General features: G+C 40.5%; 1 protein-coding gene across 2 annotated transcripts in view; it reads right to left on the reverse strand.

Moving 5' to 3' along the window:
- PIP5K1B (phosphatidylinositol-4-phosphate 5-kinase type 1 beta) overlaps window positions 1-20,768 on the reverse strand; it is a 304,219-nt gene that overhangs the window by 75,974 nt on the left and 207,477 nt on the right. For both annotated transcript variants that reach the window (XM_041743955.1, XM_041743956.1), the window contains exons 8-12: window positions 16,375-16,586; window positions 14,950-15,033; window positions 14,777-14,825; window positions 11,865-11,949; window positions 4,654-4,809 (exon numbers count right to left, since the gene is read on the reverse strand). In XM_041743955.1, the coding sequence (XP_041599889.1) occupies window positions 4,654-4,809; window positions 11,865-11,949; window positions 14,777-14,825; window positions 14,950-15,033; window positions 16,375-16,586 (586 nt within the window). The remainder of the gene's footprint in view (window positions 1-4,653; window positions 4,810-11,864; window positions 11,950-14,776; window positions 14,826-14,949; window positions 15,034-16,374; window positions 16,587-20,768) is intronic.

Below are 20,768 nucleotides of genomic sequence, written 5' to 3' on the forward strand. Positions count from 1 at the left end.
AACGTTTAAAGAAGAAATCATACCTATTCTACTAAAGCTGTTTGGAAAGATAGAAAGAGATGGAGTACTTCCAAATTCGTTCTGTGAGGCCAGCATCACCTTAATTCTGAAACCAGACAAAGACCCCACCAAAAAGGAGAATTACAGACCAATATCCCTGATGAACATGGATGCAAAAATTCTCAACAAGATACTAGCCAATAGGATCCAACAACACATTAAGAAAATTATTCACCATGACCAAGTAGGATTTATCCCTGGGACACAAGGCTGGTTCAACACTTGTAAAACCATCAATGTGATTCATCATATCAGCAAGAGAAAAACCAAGAACCATATGATCCTCTCATTAGATGCAGAGAAAGCATTTGACAAAATACAGCATCCATTCCTGATCAAAACACTTCAGAGTGTTGGGATAGAGGGAACTTTCCTCGACATCTTAAAAGCCATTTACGAAAAGCCCACAGCAAATATCATTCTCAATGGGGAAGCACTGGGAGCCTTTCCCCTAAGATCAGGAACAAGACAGGGATGTCCACTCTCACCACTGCTGTTCAACATAGTTCTGGAAGTCCTCACCTCAGCAATCAGACAACAAAAAGACATTAAAGGCATCCAAATTGGCAAAGAAGAAGTCAAACTCTCCCTCTTTGCCGATGACATGATACTCTACATAGAAAACCCAAAAGCCTCCACCCCAAGATTGCTAGAACTCATACAGCAATTTGGTAGCGTGGCAGGATACAAAATCAATGCCCAGAAATCAATGGCATTTCTATACACTAACAATGAGCCTGAAGAAAGAGAAATTAAGGAGTCAATCCCATTTACAATTGCACCCAAAAGCATAAGATACCTAGGAATAAACCTAACCAAAGAGGTGAAGGATCTATACCCTAAAAACTATAGAACACTTCTGAAAGAAATTGAGGAAGACACAAAGAGATGGAAAAATATCCCATGCTCATGGATTGGCAGAATTAATATTGTGAAAATGTCAATGTTACCCAGGGCAATTTACACGTTTAATGCAATCCCTATCAAAATACCATGGACTTTCTTCAGAGAGTTAGAACAAATTATTTTAAGATTTGTGTGGAATCAGAAAAGACCCCGAATAGCCAGGGGAATTTTAAAAAATAAAACCATAGCTGGGGGCATCACAATGCCAGATTTCAGGTTATACTACAAATCTGTGGTCATCAAGACAGTGTGGTACTGGCACAAAAACAGACACATAGATCAACGGAACAGAATAGAGAACCCAGAAGTGGACCCTGAAATGTATGGTCATCTAATATTCGATAAAGGAGGAAAGACTATCCATTGGAAGAAAGACAGTCTCTTCAATAAATGGTGTTGGGAAAATTGTACATCCACATGCAGAAGAATGAAACTGGACCACTCTCTTGCACCATACACAAAGATAAACTCAAAATGGATGAGAGATCTAAATGTGAGACAAGAGTCCATCAAAATCATAGAAGAGAACACAGGCAACATAGAAAACCCAACTCGGCCACAGTAACTTCTTGCAAGATACATCCACAAAGGCAAAAGAAACAAAAGCAAAAATGAACTATTGGGACTTCATCAAGATAAGAAGCTTTTGCATAGCAAAGGATACAGTCAACAAAACTAAAAGACAACCTACAGAATGGGAGAAGATATTTGCAAACGACATATCAGATAAAGGGCTAGTTTCCAAAATCTATAAAGAACTTATTAAACTCAACACCAAAGAAACAAACAATCCAATCATGAAATGGGCAAAAGACATGAAGAGAAATCTCACAGAGGAAGACATGCACATGACCAACATGCACATAAGAAAATGCTCTGCATCACTTGCCATCAGGGAAATACAAATCAAAACCACAATGAGATACCACCTCACACCAGTGAGAATCGGGAAAATTAACAAGGCAGGAAACCACAAATGTTGGAGAGATGCGGAGAAAAGGGAACCCTCTTACACTGTTGGTGGGAATGTGAACTGGTGCAGCCACTCTGGAAAACTGTGTGGAGGTTCCTCAAAGAGTTAAAAATAGACCTGCCCTATGACCCAGCAATTGCACTGTTGGGGATTTACCCCAAAGATTCAGATGCAATGAAACGTCGGGACACCTGCACCCCGATGTTTCTATCAGCAATGGCCACAATAGCCAAACTGTGGAAGGAGCCTCGGTGTCCATCGAAAGATGAATGGATAAAGAAGATGTGGTTTATGTATACAATGGAATATTACTCAGCAATTAGAAACGACAAATACCCACCATTTGCTTCAACGTATTATGCTGAGTGAAATAAGTCAATCGGAGAAGGACAAACAGTGTATGTTCTCATTCATTTGGGGAATATAAATAATAGTGAAAGGGAATATAAAGGAAGGGAGAAGAAAGGTTGGGAAATATCAGGAAGGGAGACAGAACATAAAGACTCCTAACTCGGGGAAACGAACTAGGGGTGGTGGAAGGGGGAAAGAGGGCGGGTGTTGGAGGGGAATGGGTGACGGGCACTGAGGTGGACACTTGACGGGATGAGCACTGGGTGTTTTTCTGTATGTTGGTAAATTGAACACCAATAAAAATTAATTAAAAAAAATGAAGCAATGGGTGGAATAAGTCATCTGTGGAAAAAAAGTACAATATGTGCCCTACTTCCCATGTCTGCAGACTTTCTGGATGTTATGTAGTGTTTATATTAATACCCTTTCCCTCCCCACAGATGAATGACTGGACTTGCTGCTTTAACTCCTGAAGTTATATGGTGCATATGACCTGTAAGTTTAACTAATACTGTTTAACAATCAGTTAATCCTATTTCCCAGACTATAGACACCTTGCAGTTTTATAGGTGCTCTGAGAAGACCAGGCAGTGTGGTAGGGGAGATGCTGGTACAAGGGCAGCTTAGGGCAAGGGGCAGAAACGGCAGCCATCAGCCCCGAGAAAGGAGCAAGTCATTAACTCTTTTGTCAGAGTCACTGAATCTGGGTCTGAGCTGGTTTCTTGGAAGATGAGAAAGAAACTAACCCAACGTGGTACACATGGATAAGCTCTGCAGAAGGGAACACGAAGAACACCTGACTCTAATGACTCTGGGGGAAAGGAAAGCTCCAGAAGAAATCTAATCTAATCAAAGTAGAAGAAATTTTCAGGAAATGTTGGGATTCCCAAAAGAATATACTGATTTAAAAAAAAAAAAAAAAAAAAACGTCTAAAATGTCACTTCCTCTCCTAGGATTAGAAGAGGAAAAAAAAAACCCTCATGACCAACTTGACAGACAAGGAAAAGTATGTGATAAAATTCAACACTTATTCTTGATAAAAAAACTTTTAGCAAACCAGAAATAAAAAGGAACTTCCTTGACCTGATTACAGTGATCAAATACAGTAAACTTCTTTCTCAACAGTGAAACACGAGAGGCATTCCCTTTAAAATCAGGACACGGCAAGATTGCCTGCAATCACCACTTCCATTCATCATTGTTCTAGGAGTCCTTGCTGGCAGGTAAGGAAGAAAGGAAAAAGAAGAGAGGTCTACCCAGTAGCAAGAAACAGCCAGAAAACCCAGACCTTAAAAAGACACTATTTGAAGGATGCCTGGGTGGCTCAGCAGTTGAGTATCTGCCTTTGGCTCAGGTCGTGATCCTGGGGTCTTGGGATCGAGTCCCATATCGGGCACCCAGCGGGGTGGGGGGGTCTGCTTCTCCCTCTGCCTGTGTCTCTGCCTCTCTTTCTCTGTGTCTCTCATGAATAAATAAATAAAATCTTTTTAAAAACCCACTATTGAAAGGATAGAAAATACATGTCTGTGTCTCTCTCTATCCATTTGAGAACAAATCTAACAAAAGGGAGATGTATATGACAAGCAAAAGGAAAGTTATAAAACTTTTATTAAATTCATTAAAGACCTAAATAGATGGATAATTCATTATTACATCGTGTATATATGTATGTGTATATACATATATATAATGCATATGTGCATTTAAAACATATACACACACACACAGTACATATACCAAGAACAAAGTCTATAGTAAAAATACAAAAACGTACAGATTTGTTACCTCCTGATAGTGGGGTTAGGGTTCTTTATTTCTAAATATCTTAATACATCTTCCAGCTTTTTTTTATTATCAGCCACATGTATTATTTATGCATTTAAAAATTTGTACTATGTCATACTGTAAATATCCCTTTGAAGATAAGTTAATAGATTTTATTTCTTTATTTTATTTTTAAAAGATTTTATTTATTTATTCATGAGAGACATTGAGAGAGAGTCAGAGATATAAGCAGAGAGAGAAGCAGGCTCCTCACAGGGAGCCTGATGTGGAGCTCGATCCCAGCACCCTGGGATCATGCCCTGAGCCAAAGGCAGGTACTCAATCACTGAGCCACCCAGGTGCCCCTCTTTTATCTTTTTTTAAAGTCAGTTCTGTGCCCAAAGTGGGGCTTGAACTCACGACTCTGAGAGCAAGAGCAGCACGCTGTACTGACTGACCAGCCAGGCGCCCCCGTATACCTTGTTTCTTAGAGCAGGTGTGTTCTAATTGTTCTACTCTGAGTCTATATCACCCATAGAAGCAAAATCAGAAGGACTTTTTCTTCTTTTCTCTTTTTAAAAAAGTTACATGTCTTTACCTTCTTCGTCAAGGCTGCTGAAACTCTGCCCCTCAGTCAGCAAGTCACGCTTCTCATCCTTCCATTCCTGGCTAATTGAAGACACGATCTCTTGAGAGGTTGCCTTCAGGGCAGCGATGGAGTTGCAACGCTTTTTAGAAGGTGAGGCCTTCAAGGCTAGACAGGAAGGAAAAAGGAGAGACAAAGACACTTACTGTTAAACCACATTAATTTTTTTTATTCAATTAAGACGTTTTCTTATTAACATAGTTGTCATTATTTGAGCAGAAAGGAAGGCACTTTGTTTTATATATGTGAGGAAAGGGAGACGAAACTGTTTGTTTTGGCAATTTCAGTCGTCCACAATGACTTTGACTTCAATGAGAAGATCCTAGAATGCGCGTGAACTGGAATACGCATCCAGAGTTTGAAGTCAAGTCTCACCCACCGGAGGTGAAATTCAAACGTTCTATTGCTGAAGGACACTTTTTTGGCCACCAAGCAATGTTTTTCTAGGGCTGGGAGGAGGTTGGGTGGGTTGGTAAATGCAGATGGTAAAGCAAGGAGAATTCTCATGACCCTGGTTTTATTAACTTGGGGACTGGGAATTTCTAAACATGCCAATGTTTAATCTGAATCTTATACTCATGAAGCCCAATTTAGCCAAAGTCACTTCTGGTTGCTTTTTGCTTTTAAAGTGACTTTCCACTGAAATTTCCTGCCCTCTGGATCCTTTCTAGGTCACAGCTATGCCAGATGTATAATGTATCATTCAGGCCTGACCTTTGTCCCAACAGCATTCTACAACCTCGGCAGTGAGCTGGGGACCTGGACCATGGCAAATGGACCTCATCGTCAATCCTGCTTGCCAAAGGCTGTGCCTTTACCAATGATGCGTCTGTGGAAGGGGCTCTGGCAGCAGCCAGACTGTCCCTATTCCTATGCAGTCCCTGCTGCAATACTTCTTGGCTTAACACCGTCAGAGAATTTCCTTGGAGGGGAAGGAGTGAGGGAGTCGAGGCTTGTTTGTGCTCTCCCTGAACTTGTTTTTGGCAGTCTCTCTCTGCCTTTGAAGGTGTGCACACTGGGGCCACTTGAGAGCTGATGCACTAGAGTAATCGTGTCTGGTCTTGGGAAGCTCAGAGCTTAGATTGCCAAGCTCATCTGGGGCCTCCCTGCAGGTAGCTTGCAAGAGCTCAACTGGACAAGGACTCTGGGACATACAAGCAGGGAAAGAAGAGTGGGCAATCTCTCCACTCAAAGAGAAGGGAAAGTGTATGTGTCCTGTGAGCAGTCTTACTACCATAGTAATATCATCATCATCATAACTAACATCTGGAGAGGGCTTTAGGTTTTGGAGGCCAACATTCAACCACCATGTGGCTATCTGGGGGACATGGGCCACCCTTCTATAGGTCTAGAAACTGAGACTGGGAAAGTTTTGACCTGCTTGAGGTCACAGAGCTAGAACTCATGAAACCCCAGCCATCCTTCTAGAGGATTCCACCTTCCTGGCTGATGAGAGGGGGAGAAGAGATAAAATCAGAACTGTTTTTTGATGGGAAAGCATTGTGAATGTTTAAAAATCTATCAAAATGGATTTTTAAAAAAGATTTTATTTATTTATTCATAGAGACACAGAGAGAGAGAGAGAGAGAGAGAGAGAGAGGCAGAGACACAGACAGAGGGAGAAGCAGGCTCCATGCAGGGAGCCTGATGTGGGACTTGATCCCGGGTCTCCAGGATCATACCCCGGGCTGCAGGCGGTGCTAAACTGCTGAGCCACCAGGGCTGCCCCCAAAATGGATTTTAATGGAAAGTAAATGGACTAAATAAGTCATATTTTCCTTAACTCCTAATCCTATCAAAACAGTGGTGACACCTGCTTTCCAGGCTTCTGCTTCAACATTGTTTGCTTTTATCTTATTTTTATTTTTTTTTAAAGATTTTATTTATTCATGAGACAGAGAGAGGCAGAGACACATGCAGAGGAAGAAGCAGGCTCCCTGTGGGGAGCCCGATGTGGGACTCGATCCCAGGGCCCCAGGATCACGCCCTGAGCCAAAGACAGACGCTCGACCATTGAGTCATCCAGGTGCCCCTCTATCTGCTTTTATAAACTCTCACCCTTTGTCTTCCAATATAGTATTTTAAAACTTTTAAGTCAGAGGATTTCAAATATGGCTCGGGGACTACTAAAGGCCCCTGAGACCCTTTAGAAGGTCTGCAACGTTAAAACTATTTTCAAGGGTGCCTGGCTGGATCCAACTGGTACAGCAAGTGAGGCTCTTGATCTTGGGGTTGTGAGTTCAAGCCCCATGTTGGGGATAGAGCTTACTTTAAAAAAACTGTAAAAAAACTATTTTCATAATCTCAAGACATAATTTGCCTTTCTCACTCTTAAGAGTTTTTAGATGCCACATGTCCTCTTGCCATAGACTGAATTCAGGAGCAGATGTGAGAATCTAGAGGTCTTCTATGAACCAGCGTTGGGGATTGGAAAAAATGTAAAACGATGCCACTTTCTCACTAAATTATTTGTTTTGGAAAAGTATTACTTGTCACAATTACTTTTTATGTGAATTTTTAACTTTTTGTTGAAAATGGCTTTTTTTTAACATGCATATGTTTTTAAAGTTACTACTTTGTGAGAATTAATGAATATTTAACATTTTCCTCAGTGTTAAATTCTAATATGGGAAATATTGCTAGAGAAACACCCCAAATGCCTGCAAGCCTTTTGAGGTCCTCAACCATTATAAAGAGTTAAAGTGGCCGTGAGACCAAAAGTTTGGAGCACCATACAGATCTTCGGTCAATGCGGATTTTCTAAATTGAGAAACAGCTAGGATGAAAAGAATGTTGGCAGCGGCAGGGAAACGTGAACCAGGGGAAGATACTCCGAGAACTGGGTGTCCTTGTGGTTCACAGTAGAGGAAAGGCCAAGAGCTATTAAAAGAAATAGCTCTTTGTTCGGTATCTGCCTCACACAGGAGGAGGAGCAAGGAGGACCAAAATCGAACCCCTGCCAGGGCCACATGGCACCTCAATGGTGAATCTTCCTTAAAGGAATTATCTGACACTCACTCCTGGGATGAGGATTCAATTTTGCAAAAACTGAAGGCCACAGGGACTTCTCTTGATTGGATAACCTCAAAAAATGGTTTGGGTTGCTGGTTACTTTCTTTCATGATGCAGAAACTTCTGGATTTGTTTTTGACTAAACAGTGTCTGGCGATAAGGATTCTGTGTCCATTTTCAGCCCTACATTCTGCCATTTACCTGCCTCTGTATTTTACTGCTTTTTAGCACACCTAGCTGCTATTCCTAGAACCTACCATGTCTATTCCTACCCCTGGGCCTTTGCACATGCTATTTTTGTGACTTCAGATGTCCTTCTTGCTCCTCTTCCTAATGAATGCTAGCTTTTATTTTTAGGACTTACTTTATTCTCACTCTGAAGCTCTCTTGTGGAAGAATTGGTCTTATTTCTCTCTGTGTACTTACAGTAATGTATATAAAAACTCTATTAACAATTGCTTCATTAGATTATAAATCTGTTACATGTTCTCATCATTGACCCAAAAATTACTGAGGGAGGAACTAATTAATTAAAAAAATTTTCCTATATTATTCATGCCTTAGTATAGTGCTAGGTACATTACAGGTGCTCAACTGTTGGTTGAATGAATGCATTATTTTCTGAAAATCTTACAGCAGTTGATTTTTACCACATGAATGTACTGTTCCTTTCAGGAAGCTAAGTTTCAGTGCTTTAGATACATTATCTGGGTAGAGAATTTCAGTGAGGTTTCAACATTATGATGACTAATATTTCTAGGAAAAAATTATACGATTTTGCAGCCATTATTACATTGCCAGTATGACTCAATTCTGGGGTGAAATGTAAGGATTTAGTAAGACTTAAAAAGGTAATTTGAAAGAAGAAACTTGAAGACTTGGGACTGTTTTCTTGGGGGTAGAAGCAGGGAGGAAAAGTTTTGACCTACACAGAAAGTATGCTTTTAAGCATTAAGAGCTTTAAAATATATAAGGGAAGGGAGAAGAAATGTGTGGGAAATATCAGAAAGGGAGACAGAACATAAAGACTCCTAACTCTGGGAAACGAACTAGGGGTGATGGAAGGGGAGGAGGGGGGGGTGGGGGTGAATGGGTGATGGGCACTAAGGGGGGCACTTGACGGGATGAGCACTGGGTGTTATTCTGTATGTTGGTAAATTGAACACCAATAAAAAATAAATTTATTATTAAAAAATAAAATAAAATAATCACAGTTGATAAAACATCTTAAAGTTATAGATTTTTTTCAGTTTTTAGAATAAAAAATTTATTATTGAAGTATAACTTACATACAATGTTACATTAGTTTCAGGTGTATAACATATTAGACAATTCCATACGTTACTCAGTGCTCACCACAGGAAGTGTAATCACCACCTGTCACTACATATTATTATTGACTATATTCCCTGTGCTGTGCTTTTCATCTCCATGACTTACTTTATATCTTACAATTTGTACCTCTTAATCCCCATTATCTGTTTCGCTCATCCCCCCACCTATGTCCCCTCTGGCAAACAGCAGTTTGTTCTCTGAATTTTAGGGTCTGTTTGTTCATTTGTTTTGAGATTCTACATATAAAGTGAAATTATATGGTATTTATCTTATTTCACTTAGCATAATATCCTCTAGATCCATTCATGTTATGGCAGATGGCAAGATTCCATCTTTTTTATAGCTGAATAATGTTCCACTGTATACAAACACCACATCTTTTTTATGCATTCATCTATAGATGGACACTTGGCTACTTGGCTGCTTGTATGTCTTGGCTATTGTAAACAATTCTCCAGTAAACAGAGGTACAAGTATCTTTCTGAGTGTTTTCATTTTCTTTGGGTAAATACCCAGTAGTGGAACTACTGGATCATATGGTATTTCCATTTTCAATATTTTGAGGAACTGTTTTACACAGTGGCTGCACCAGTTTGGATTCCACCAACAATGCATGAGGGCTCCCTTTTCTCCAACATCCTTGCCAACATTTGTTATTTTTTTGTCTTTTTGATGCTGGCCATTCTGACTGGTATGAGGGGATATCTCATGACAGTTTGATTTGCATTTCCCTGATGATTAGTAATGCTGAGCATCTTTTCATATGTCTGCGGGCCATTTACATGCCTTCTTTAGAAAAATGTCCATTCAGGTCCTCTGCCCATTTTTTAATCAGATTTTCTTATGTGTGTATTGAGTTGTAGAAGTTCTTTATATTTTGGATATAACTCCTTATCAGATGTATCATTTGCAAGCATCTTCTTCCATTTAGTAAGTTTCCTTTGCTGTGTAAAAACTTTTTATTTTGGTGTAGTTCCAGGAGTTTATTTTTGCTTTTGTTTCCCTTGCCTGAGGAGAAACATCCATAAATATTTTACCTAGGGTGATATCCAAGATAGTACTGCCTATATTTTCTTCCAGGAGTTTTATGAGTTCAGGTGTCACATTTGAGCTTTTAGTCCATTTTGAGTTTATTTTTGTGTATAGTGTAAGAAAGTGACCCAGTTTCCTTTGTGTATAGCTGTCCAGTTTTCCCAACACTACTTGTTGAATAGACCATCTTTCCCCCATTGTATATTCTTGCCTTCTTTGTCATAAATTAATTGATCATACAAGTGTGGGCTTATTTCTGGTCTCAATCCTGTTCTATTGATCTATGTGTCTATTTTTGTGATGGTACTATCTTGTTTTGATTACTATAGCTTTGTAGTATATCTTGAAATATGGGATAGTGATATCTCTAGCTTTGTTCTTCTTTTTCAAGAGTGTTTCAGCTATCTGGGGTCTTTTGTGGTTTCATACAAATTTTAGGATTAGCTCTTTTAGTTCTGTGAAATTACTGTTGGTATAATGAGAGGGATGGCATTAAAGCTGTAGATTGTTTTGGGTAGAATGAACATTTTAACATCGGTTCTTGCAATCCATGAGCATGGAATATCTTACTATTTATTTGTGTCATCTTTAATTTCTTTCACTAATGTTTTATAGTTTTCAGAGTACAGGTACTTTACCTCCTAAGTTTATGTCTAGGCTATTTTATTATATTTGGGGTAAGTGTAATTGGCACTTGGTAATTGGTGATTTAAAATATTTTTAAATTTCTCTTTCTGCTACTTCATTATTATTGTATAGAAATGCAGTGAATTTCTGTGTCTTAACTTTGTATCCTGTGACTTTAATGAATTCATCAATCAGTTCTAGGAGCTTTTTTGTGTAATCTTTGGGGTTTTCTACATATAATAGTATAATGTCATCTGCCAGTAGTGAATGTCTGATGTCTTCCTTGCCAATTTGGATGCCTTTAATTTCTTTTTCTTGTTTGACTGCTGTGGCTATGACTTCCAGCATGACACTGAATAAAAATGGTGAGAATGGACATCTTTGTCTTGTTCCTGATCTTAGAGGAAAAGCTCTCATTTTTCACCATTGACTATAAGGTTAGCTGTGGGCTTTTAAAATATGATCTTTATTGTGTTGAGGTATGTCCCCTTTAACCCTACTTTGTGGAAAGTTTCTATTACGAATGAATGTTGTACTTTATCCAATGCTTTTTCTGCATCTATTGAGATGATCATATGAATTTTATTCTTTATCCATATATATGTATGAATAAATCTATGTAAAAAATTTTATTTATTGAGTGTGTGTGTGTTTGTGTGTGTGTTTGAGCATGTGAATAGGGAGGAGCAGAAAGGGAGGGAAAGGAGAGGGAGAGAATCCCAAGCATACTCTGTGCTGAGCATGGAGTTGAGCATGGAGTCTGCTATAGGACCAGATCTCATGATCCTGAGATCATGACCTGAGTTGAAGCCAAGAGTCAGATGCTCAACCAACTGAGGCACCTAGGTGTCTCCTAAATGGACCTTTAATATGATTTTTATTGTATATATTATTCCATTAAATTGTACCATAATATATTTAACCAGTATAATACAGGGTTGGACTTTTAGGCAGTTTCTAATTTTTTCCACCACAAAATAGGACTCTTATGATTATGGTCTCAAATACCCAATGGGATACTTAACTCTAATTACTAAGTCATCACAGATTTGGGGAGATAAATAGTCCAAACCCTGCTAATAAATATCTTGCAAAGATACACACAATAAGATCAGTGAGTAAGTGCTACAAGTTACAAAAATTCCTAAGAATCTTACCTTGAATTTTCTTGAAAACTCTGGAATTCATAAACTTTAGAAATCTGTCAGCATAAAAGCTTGGTCGATGAACTGAAACAGTGTCCTGAAAATACAAATCCAGTGTCACAGGTTTACCTTTCACTTCATTTCAAGCTAAAAGAAAGATCTACCCATTTGGTTCTCTGTTAGCCAATGTCCTTAACCAGAAGGCATGGATGTTGGCAGCCTGGAAAAGAGCAACACCCTGTGACCTGTGGTGCCCGGGAATCAGGCTGGGGAAGCAGGCATAAGACAGTATGAGCAAAGATCCTAGATATTCATGATAGAAGAGACTATGAAGAGTGGCATGGGACAGCTAACCATGCTTTTTATAAAGCAAAACGGCTGATCCTCATTCCACTGGCTGCCATGTGGGGCTTTTAAATGCTTTTTACATACAGGCAACCAGTGTTTCTAGTGTCATCTAAAATGAAGGATAACGCTTTCAGTCGGAGACAAAAATTAGGGACATAAACAAGCAAAAGAACACTAACGTAAGAGTGAAAAAAGTGTGGTTTTGCCTCATAGTAATCAGGTGCACAGACACAGAAGATTCCTTGGGGACAAGGCTGACTGATGAGCTCCGTTATGCTGAATTCTCTACTAATTAGATAGAATTGAACTGAATTGAATTGTTAACTCAATTCTCTCGTGCTTGGCAGGAGTCTTCAGGACTGAAGGGGCATTTTATTACAAACCCAGGAAAGGAGATGGAGGAAGAAGCTAATTCTACATGTTTATTCAGTGATCACGTATTTATTGTTTAAGATAACATTTCTAGAAATAGTAAACGTTCCATTTTGATGCTAAGATTGTGGACTTTAATAAAAAAAAGTTCTGAAATTTCACTTTTATTATTTTTTAAAAATTGTATTTATTTAACAGAGAAAGAGAGAGGGAGGGAGGGAGAGAACAAGAGTGAGCCTGAGCATAAGCTGGGGGAGCAGCAGGCAGAGGGAGAAGCAGGCTCCCCACTGAGCTGGATGTGGGACTCGATTCCAGGATCCTGGGATCACAGCTTGAGCTGAAGGCAGACACTTAACTGACTGAGCCACCCAGGGGCCCTGAAAATTTAAGTTTAGATGGTATAAACCGTCTGCTCTGAGTTTGGAAGAAGCAGCCCACATTGGACCAAAGGTCTGGAGACCTGGTTCTGGTGTTAGTTCTAACTTTAATAAGCAGTGTGATCCAGGAAGAAGACAGTGTCATGGTGTCTCCATCTTTTTTTTTTTTTTTCATCTGTGAAATAGGGTGTTACGGGAGGCATAGGTAATTCTATCATCAGCATGTTATGAAGGACGCTGTATAGAGGAAGCCTCTTTGGCCAAGGTATAAAGGTCCTCTAGACCATCAGGGGTGCTGTAGATATGGTGGGAATCTCCTGCTGGTTTGACATGCAGCTCCTGTCTGAAGTGGACACGTACAACAAGCATAGTAGTTTAGAAATATAGTGCAAGACGAGTAAGACTCAGATCTTGCTTTCCCTGAGAAGTTGGACCGTGTTTCTCTTTGATATGAAGAAACATCATTTAAATAAGAGGCATGCTAGCAGACAAACAAAAATGAATTTACTGCTTACCATCCCACAAATAAATGGTTTGTACAGAGATGCTCTTAAAAAAAAAAATCCCACCAAAAATGGAAGGTGTGTTTTAACTAGACAAAGGTAGGGGCCTCTGAGCAGCATCTGATCGGTTAAGAACTGGGTCATTCACATCAGAAATCTTAGCCTGGTAACAAGGAATTAGAGTTGTCTCGGAAACAGGAGGGGAAGGGTGTTCACTGTCTCTCTTCTATGCTGAACATATTATGCAGGCTCTACTTTTGTCAGCTGGAAGGGGAAAAAAAAATGAACCCCATCTTGGCCTTGAAATAGAAGGAATCTTTGATCTGAATAATAAGCCTACATTTAATTCTTAGAAACAAATTTGTGGACCTGTTGTTTACAAGTGCATTCTGACAAAGCCCATTCCTTAGTCTGTGGACAAAATGCAGATCTTTCGTGCTGAAAGGCTATTACCAGTCTTCCACAGAACTGAGGAAGTGGGTGTTCTTTCCAATAAAGGAAAAAGAATGATATCTATAATTTATCTTCTTTCAGAGGAAAGCCTCTGCTAACATCTTTTAAAAAATGTGTGAGCACATCTTTGCCCGATATATTCTTTGAAAGTGTCACTTCGGGTTATTAACTGAGGGAGGCCGAGGCCAGTAAATGTTCTGTCAGCAGCAAAAAGTTCAAATCTAACATCGGGAGAGGAGCGAGCATGTGTGTACGTGTTTTGAAAGAGAGTAGGGAGGGGGAGGGGAGGCTATTGCTTGATCATTGTTTTCCTTTGTTATGTAATTCTGGGTCCAAAGACATCTTCACGCCAGTCTAGTCTCAGTTGTGTATGCATCCACAACAACTCGTAAGTTTTCACTTGTGATGTCTTTATTGTGTTGAACACTAAAGTGCATTGTTTTATTTAATCCCTATGTCAGCCCTTTGGGGCAGGTCCTGGGTGCTATCACTCTGTCTCTGGTACAGATGGGAAACCAGGCCAAGAGAGGCCAGATCACAAGTAATGTGTCTAGATCACGTCGTTAGCAGAGTGGTGAAGGCAGGGTTCAATTCAAATCCAGGGCCGTGGACCACTCAAGTCAGGTTCAGACCACCCCACTGTTCGGTCTTGCGAGAAACTCATTTCACCTGTCCTCCTGATTCTCCCAGCACCTACGCAAAGAGTATCCCCCTTTTTCTTAGCATCCTCTCCTCTTATAAGTGGGTCCTTCAGATTTCACACAGATATAATGTCATCGTTTTGTCTGCTGACATGACTTCCTAGATATACCCTGAACTCTCAGAAATCACAAAAATAGATCGTTTAACAAGGAACAGGGGAATCACATACCCCATCATAGACAAGGGCTTTCCAGGAATGTTCTAGCTTCTTCATTAACCTAAATGTAAATAGATAGAAAAATAAAAATGAAAATGCAAAATCACTCCCATATGATGGAATTTCAGAATCTTTTGTGGATTAATTTTTGAAATCATGAAAGGCTGCTTCCTCAAATTTCTTACCTATAGGACTGCAGAATGTCAATAATGCCCATAAATAAAAGTAATTTCTCTCCCTTATGGCTTTTAGCTGGAATGCCTCCCATTCTGTTGATAGAGCAAGAGAGAAAATATTTTACAATGTATTATAATGGGAAGTTAAAAATTGTATCTGATAAATATACTATAAATAAAAACGGACAACTTTAAGAATTCTGGCCCCCCCCCCCCCCCTTTTTTTTTTTGCCTCGGGTAAAGTCTTCCTGGGAATCCAAAATGATATACTTCCCACACAGGAGAATGAAACCATAGCTGTCAACTCAGGACAGCTGGATGGGAAGAATCCAAACAAAAAATTATTCCTATTTTAAAACCACAAGCAAGAATTTTTCAAGTATTTTGAAATACTGCTTTTTAAAAAATGCAACACTTTTATCTGTTTACTGTGAGGTTATATATATTTTTAAAAGAACCCATTCCTATAATGCAAAGGACCACTATTTGCATTTGGTACACCTTTCCAGCGCAAATATGTGTGTATATGTATTTACTAGTCCATAAAAGCAATTATTTAAGTTAGCATGTTTTAGAACTTGAAGTTTTCATTTGCTAAATGATGTACTTTTCCTCATATTCAATGCTAATGTGTTTTTTAATGGCTGTGTAATAGTTCACCATACTGATATAGAATAATTTATTTAATCGATTATTGGACATTTAGATGGATTTACTGGCAAGGAGTTTTTAAAAGTTTGATATGTATGGATTTCCTTTATAAAAGTGAAATATGCCTGTGATTTAGTCATTGTCAGAGACTCCTAGAAGGCAATCACTTATGGCCAACGAAAATGAGGCCTTTCGTTCAGTCTCCTGTACAGCTGGTAAATGCACGTGACAGTCAACCGTTTCAATAATTTTCTTTGGTTGTAATTATTTCTCTTAGTCAATATGCACTTTATATATGCAAACTAATCATACAGTTACTGAGCACATCTGGCTGAGGCAAGGGATCACATCTGCCAGGGTGTAGGACCTAGAACAACAGAATCTTCTTATGCAGATAAGAAGCTCTGAATTGTGAATGTAATTCCTGTCACGTGTTTGCTTAAATACATGTTTATTCAGATTCAAAGTATATTCTTCCTGTTGTGGTCGACGTTTTGCATATGGAGTAAATGGGGGTAAAAACATTTTCAGCCATTGTTCAGAAATGGAGCCATTTGAAAAAAGAAACCATGTGGGTGAAAGAATGGTAGTAACTCGAAGAACTGCCACTCATCTAGTTATCTGCAGATGAATAGAAATGAAGGCTGCTTAATCCATTTTAGCATCAGGTAGGAATCTGTTCTCAAAGAGCCACCATGAAGGGAACATGATTGCATTTCATTACCCATTCATGTGGGCTGCCATCACCAGGAGGAGGGTGGGCATGTGGGTGGCCACACTTACGTGTCCGGGTTCTCTGTGATGATCCCATCTCCAGATTTCCCTGGACCCTGGATGGATTCCATTGCTGTGGAATAGAGGACCTTCTGCATCCCAGACCGCTTAGCATCAGGCACATTTTGTGAATTCTCCTCTTCTTTCTCTTTGAGGGTATGGTCTAAGATGTGGATTCCCAGCAAAAGGCTATAGTCCATGATTTTGAAGCTTTCCAGCACCTGAGTGAGAAAAAGACCCAGAAGGTCGGTCAACTGGAGCAGCTCAATGTCTCATCTGCAGAGAATCAGAAAGCTCTAGATGTGCAGACGCACAGCTCCTGAGTCCCTCCCAGGGGATGGCTGGTAGAGGAGAAATCAAAATAAAAACATTTGGGTTATTATCAGGTCATATTCAGTAAGGGTTATCACAAAGGCTCCAGGATGATATTTTTATGCAAATCTAAAGCAAGCACATCTTTTCTTAACCCTCCATGAACGTTTCACTCATAACATTTATTGAACACTTCCCACATGCCAGGCTCTAAGCAGGTCACTCAGATTCACAACCCTCACAACTCTTCGACTGAGGTACTATTATTGTCTCTATTTTACAGATGAACAAACTGAAACAGAGGGAGATAAAGTACTTTGCTCAATGTCATTATAAGTGGCATTGTTGGGATGTGAACCCGGGCAGTCAACCCCAGAGGCCAGGCTCGTAGACAGAAGAGCACAGACAGCAACAACTATGCACTTGTAACCTCCTCAGCATGAGGAGTCAGCCCAGAATGTTTCTGTCTGGATTCCGTTCTCCAAGTCTTAACCTTGCTGGAGTTCAGGGGTCTCCTTTGGAAAGCTTGTCTTTCAGAGTTGCCATTCGGTTCCCTGTATGAGTGTTTCTAAGAAGTTATGAACTCAACAGACAACGGGACTTTTTTTTTTTTAATTAATTTTTATTGGTGTTCAATTTACCAACATACAGAAAAACACCCAGTGCTCATCCCGTCAAGTGTCCACCTCAGTGCCCGTCACCCATTCCCCTCCAACACCCGCCCTCCTCCCCTTCCACCACCCCTAGTTCGTTTCCCAGAGTTAGGAGTCTTTATGTTCTGTCTCCCTTCCTGATATTTCCCAACATTTATTTTCCCTTCCTTTATATTCCCTTTCACTATTATTCATATTCCCCAAATGAATGAGAACATACACTGTTTGTCCTTCTCCGATTGACTTATTTCACTCAGCATAATACCCTCCAGTTCCATCCACGTTGAAGCAAATGGTGGGTATTTGTCGTTTCTAATGGCTGAGTAATATTCCATTGTATACATAGACCACATCTTCTTTATCCATTCATCTTTCGATGGACACCGAGGCTCCTTCCACAGTTTGGCTATTATGGCCATTGCTGATAGAAACATCGGGGTGCAGGCAGACAACGGGACTTAATGCTTAGTTACCCACTCAGCGAACAGTGGGGAAGAGAAGGAATTAAAAGTAGCCGGTTGCAGCCAGAGGAAGGAGGGAGAGATGCTCTGACAGGAAAACAGCAGGAGGGGAAGTCAAGGGGGAGAAGCGGTCAACAAGGCTTCCCGAAGTGTGGCTTCGGGGGAGGAGGAGTACTCAGGAGTGCATGAAAATGGGGTGTCATCCTCTACAATAAAGTTCTTCTCTCCAACAGATTTTCTAATGCCTGGCATTTCTCACACAAAGCTGCTTGGGAAATCAAAACAGCCCGGTAATTAAGATGAGCCTGCAATGGCAGAACAGTTGTCTCTGAATCAACATGATAATCTGTCACCATACCCTAGTTAGGAAATGTCTCTGAGGAGCAGAGTCTATAGATAATTGTTTAACCAGGGACTGAATACCCAGAATTCCTTAGGCTTCTCATTCTCTGAGCCCAACTGCTTGCTTATTTATTTGTCTTTAAAATTTTTTTAAAGATTTTATTTATTTATTCATGAGAGAGTCACAGAGAGAGAGGCAGAGACATAGGCAGAGGGAGAAGTAGGCTCCTTGTGGGGAGCCTGATGCGGACTTGATCCCAGGACTCTGGATCATGACCTGAGCCAAAGGCAGACGTTCAACCACTGAGCCACCCAGGTGTCTCTGTCTTTAAATTTTTAAAATTTAAATTCAATTTAATTAGTAGTGTATTATTACTTTCAGGGGAGTCCAACTGCTTTTTTTTTTTTTTTAAGATTTTATTTATTTATTCATGAGAGATACAAAGAGAGAAGCAGAGACACAGGCAGAGGGAGAAGCAGGCTCCCTGTTGGGAGCCGGATGTGGGATTCAATCCCAGGACCCGGGATCATGACCTCAGCAGAAGGCAGATGCTCAACTGAGACACCCAGGTGTCCCTCACTGCTTTTTGATCACATATTTATGATATAGCAAACAGAGATTGGGTCTGAAGGTTCACATACCTGTGACTGCCACTTGATGGATACTGTCTGATGGGGGGAAGGGGTTGTGAACTATGGCCTAGGTGGCCTTCCAGAAATATGGTCATCCCTGGGTCTCATGCATCTTTGCCATCAGTGAGGACAAATGGAAGGGGACTGCCCATGAGTATCAATTACTCAGAGTATCAATTGGTCATCTTTCAGTTTACTAAATTAATTACTTGGAGAAAAGAGGCAAGCAAAAGCTGAGAGTAGAATCTGATTACTTGAGAGGATTAGGCCATGGAACTTTCTAACCCAAGAGATCAGAAAGAGGCCCGATAGCAATGTGGACCCAGCTTCCCGAAGCTAAGAAGAAGTGGAGGCAAGACTGAAGTAACAGGGAAGTCTGGCAGGAGAAGCTCCACACCACTGACCCAACACGGGCATCAGACCCACTGGCTGGTTCTCCAGGGAGGTTTGTCAGTGCCTTAGCCTTCTATGAAGCCACAAGGTCCCATGGGAAACAAGCCAGTTTTGCCTCACGGTTGCCAAGGACCCCGACCTCTTCAGGAGAAACACTGACAGACACTGGACATGCTTTGCAGGTAGACACAAGAGTAGAAGGGCCTTGGCCTTTGTAATTCCCATCTATCCTGCAAGGGTAGCTTGGGAACAGTGGCTGCTCAGATGGCATCATGAACCCTGCACCGTGATCATCACCTGAGATGCCAGTTTTCCGAGCTCGTGCGTCCCTTCTTTTTGTAATTAAAAAAAAAAAAGATTTTATTTATTCTATAAGAGACAGAGAGAGAGGTAGAGACACAGGCAGAGGGAGATGCAGGCTCCCTGCAGGGAGCCCCGTGGGGGACTCGATTCCAGGACCCTGAGATCACGACCTGAGCCAAAGGCAGACACTTAATCGACTGAGCCACCCAGGCATTCCCCCTTCTTAAAGATGCTCTGGGGTCATGACATAAAGGATAAAGAGCAAGGACTCTGTAACCTAGGCAGGATTCATCACCTCCCTGTGCCCATTTCCTCCTCTGCAGAGGGCTGACAATTACATTATATAGCACATAGGGTGCTTATAAAAATTCAGCATGGCAATGCAGATCTAATGCCTGGAAAAATTCTCGAGAAAATGCTCAACTCCTTGCTAGCCATCCTCATCCTAATTATAAGTCATGGTGACTCATCGCTCACACTAGCGCGAGAGAGGCTACAGAAGTCGTCTTGAAGTAAACACCCTTGAAGTCATACTTCTGACAACAAAATGCACAAAAAGCCAGAAAATTATGACTGCATTTTCAGCCTGTTTACCAGCACCCTTTTGGGTCCCTTTAAAAGTTTTGGGTTGAGTGTCAACAGGAAAAGGTCAGTTGGCAGCATCACAGTTCTGGTGGATGGGGTATAAAATGAGAGCCTCAAGATCTGGGCAAACAGTCCCATGTTCAATGAGCAAAAAACGCACAGCCTCATGCCCTGCACAGCTCAGTAGTCCCCTCAAAGCAGTAAATTGGCTTCAAAAGAGAATTCTAACCAGACCTGGTGACAACGCTGTGCATGTTCCTACCAGACATCCAAGGTGGTTTAAAGCGAGATATGGGGAAAAAATGGAAAGGTCCTCCTGACAAAATCACCTTTCCTTCTTTCTCCTTTGCAAAAAAGCATCCACAAGTGAGTTGTGCTTGTTAAAAAGCTTTCTCCATGAAAAATTTTTCCTTATATTTTCAATGCCCTATTCAACCTGAACCGCTGGGTTTGTACTTACAGTCTCTTCTCTTGCCTAAGGATAGGCCAGAGAGAACACGTGTATATTATAAGCGATACAAAGTCGGGCTGGGTCCAATTTTAACTCCCGATGCTATCCTGATACTTTCAGTGGCCAAATATTTGTCCTGGCTTATTTAGAAAAGCAAGCCTCAAGAGAGAATCGATGATGAAAAAGCTACACATACATTTTTAAAAGAAGATCATTTTCTCTGTACTCGTCAACTGGATTGTCAGAGTCCCTGAAGGATCCTGAGTTGTC

The sequence above is a fragment of the Vulpes lagopus genome, chromosome 2, assembly GCF_018345385.1.
Source record: "Vulpes lagopus strain Blue_001 chromosome 2, ASM1834538v1, whole genome shotgun sequence".
NCBI classification, from domain to species: Eukaryota; Metazoa; Chordata; class Mammalia; order Carnivora; family Canidae; genus Vulpes; species Vulpes lagopus.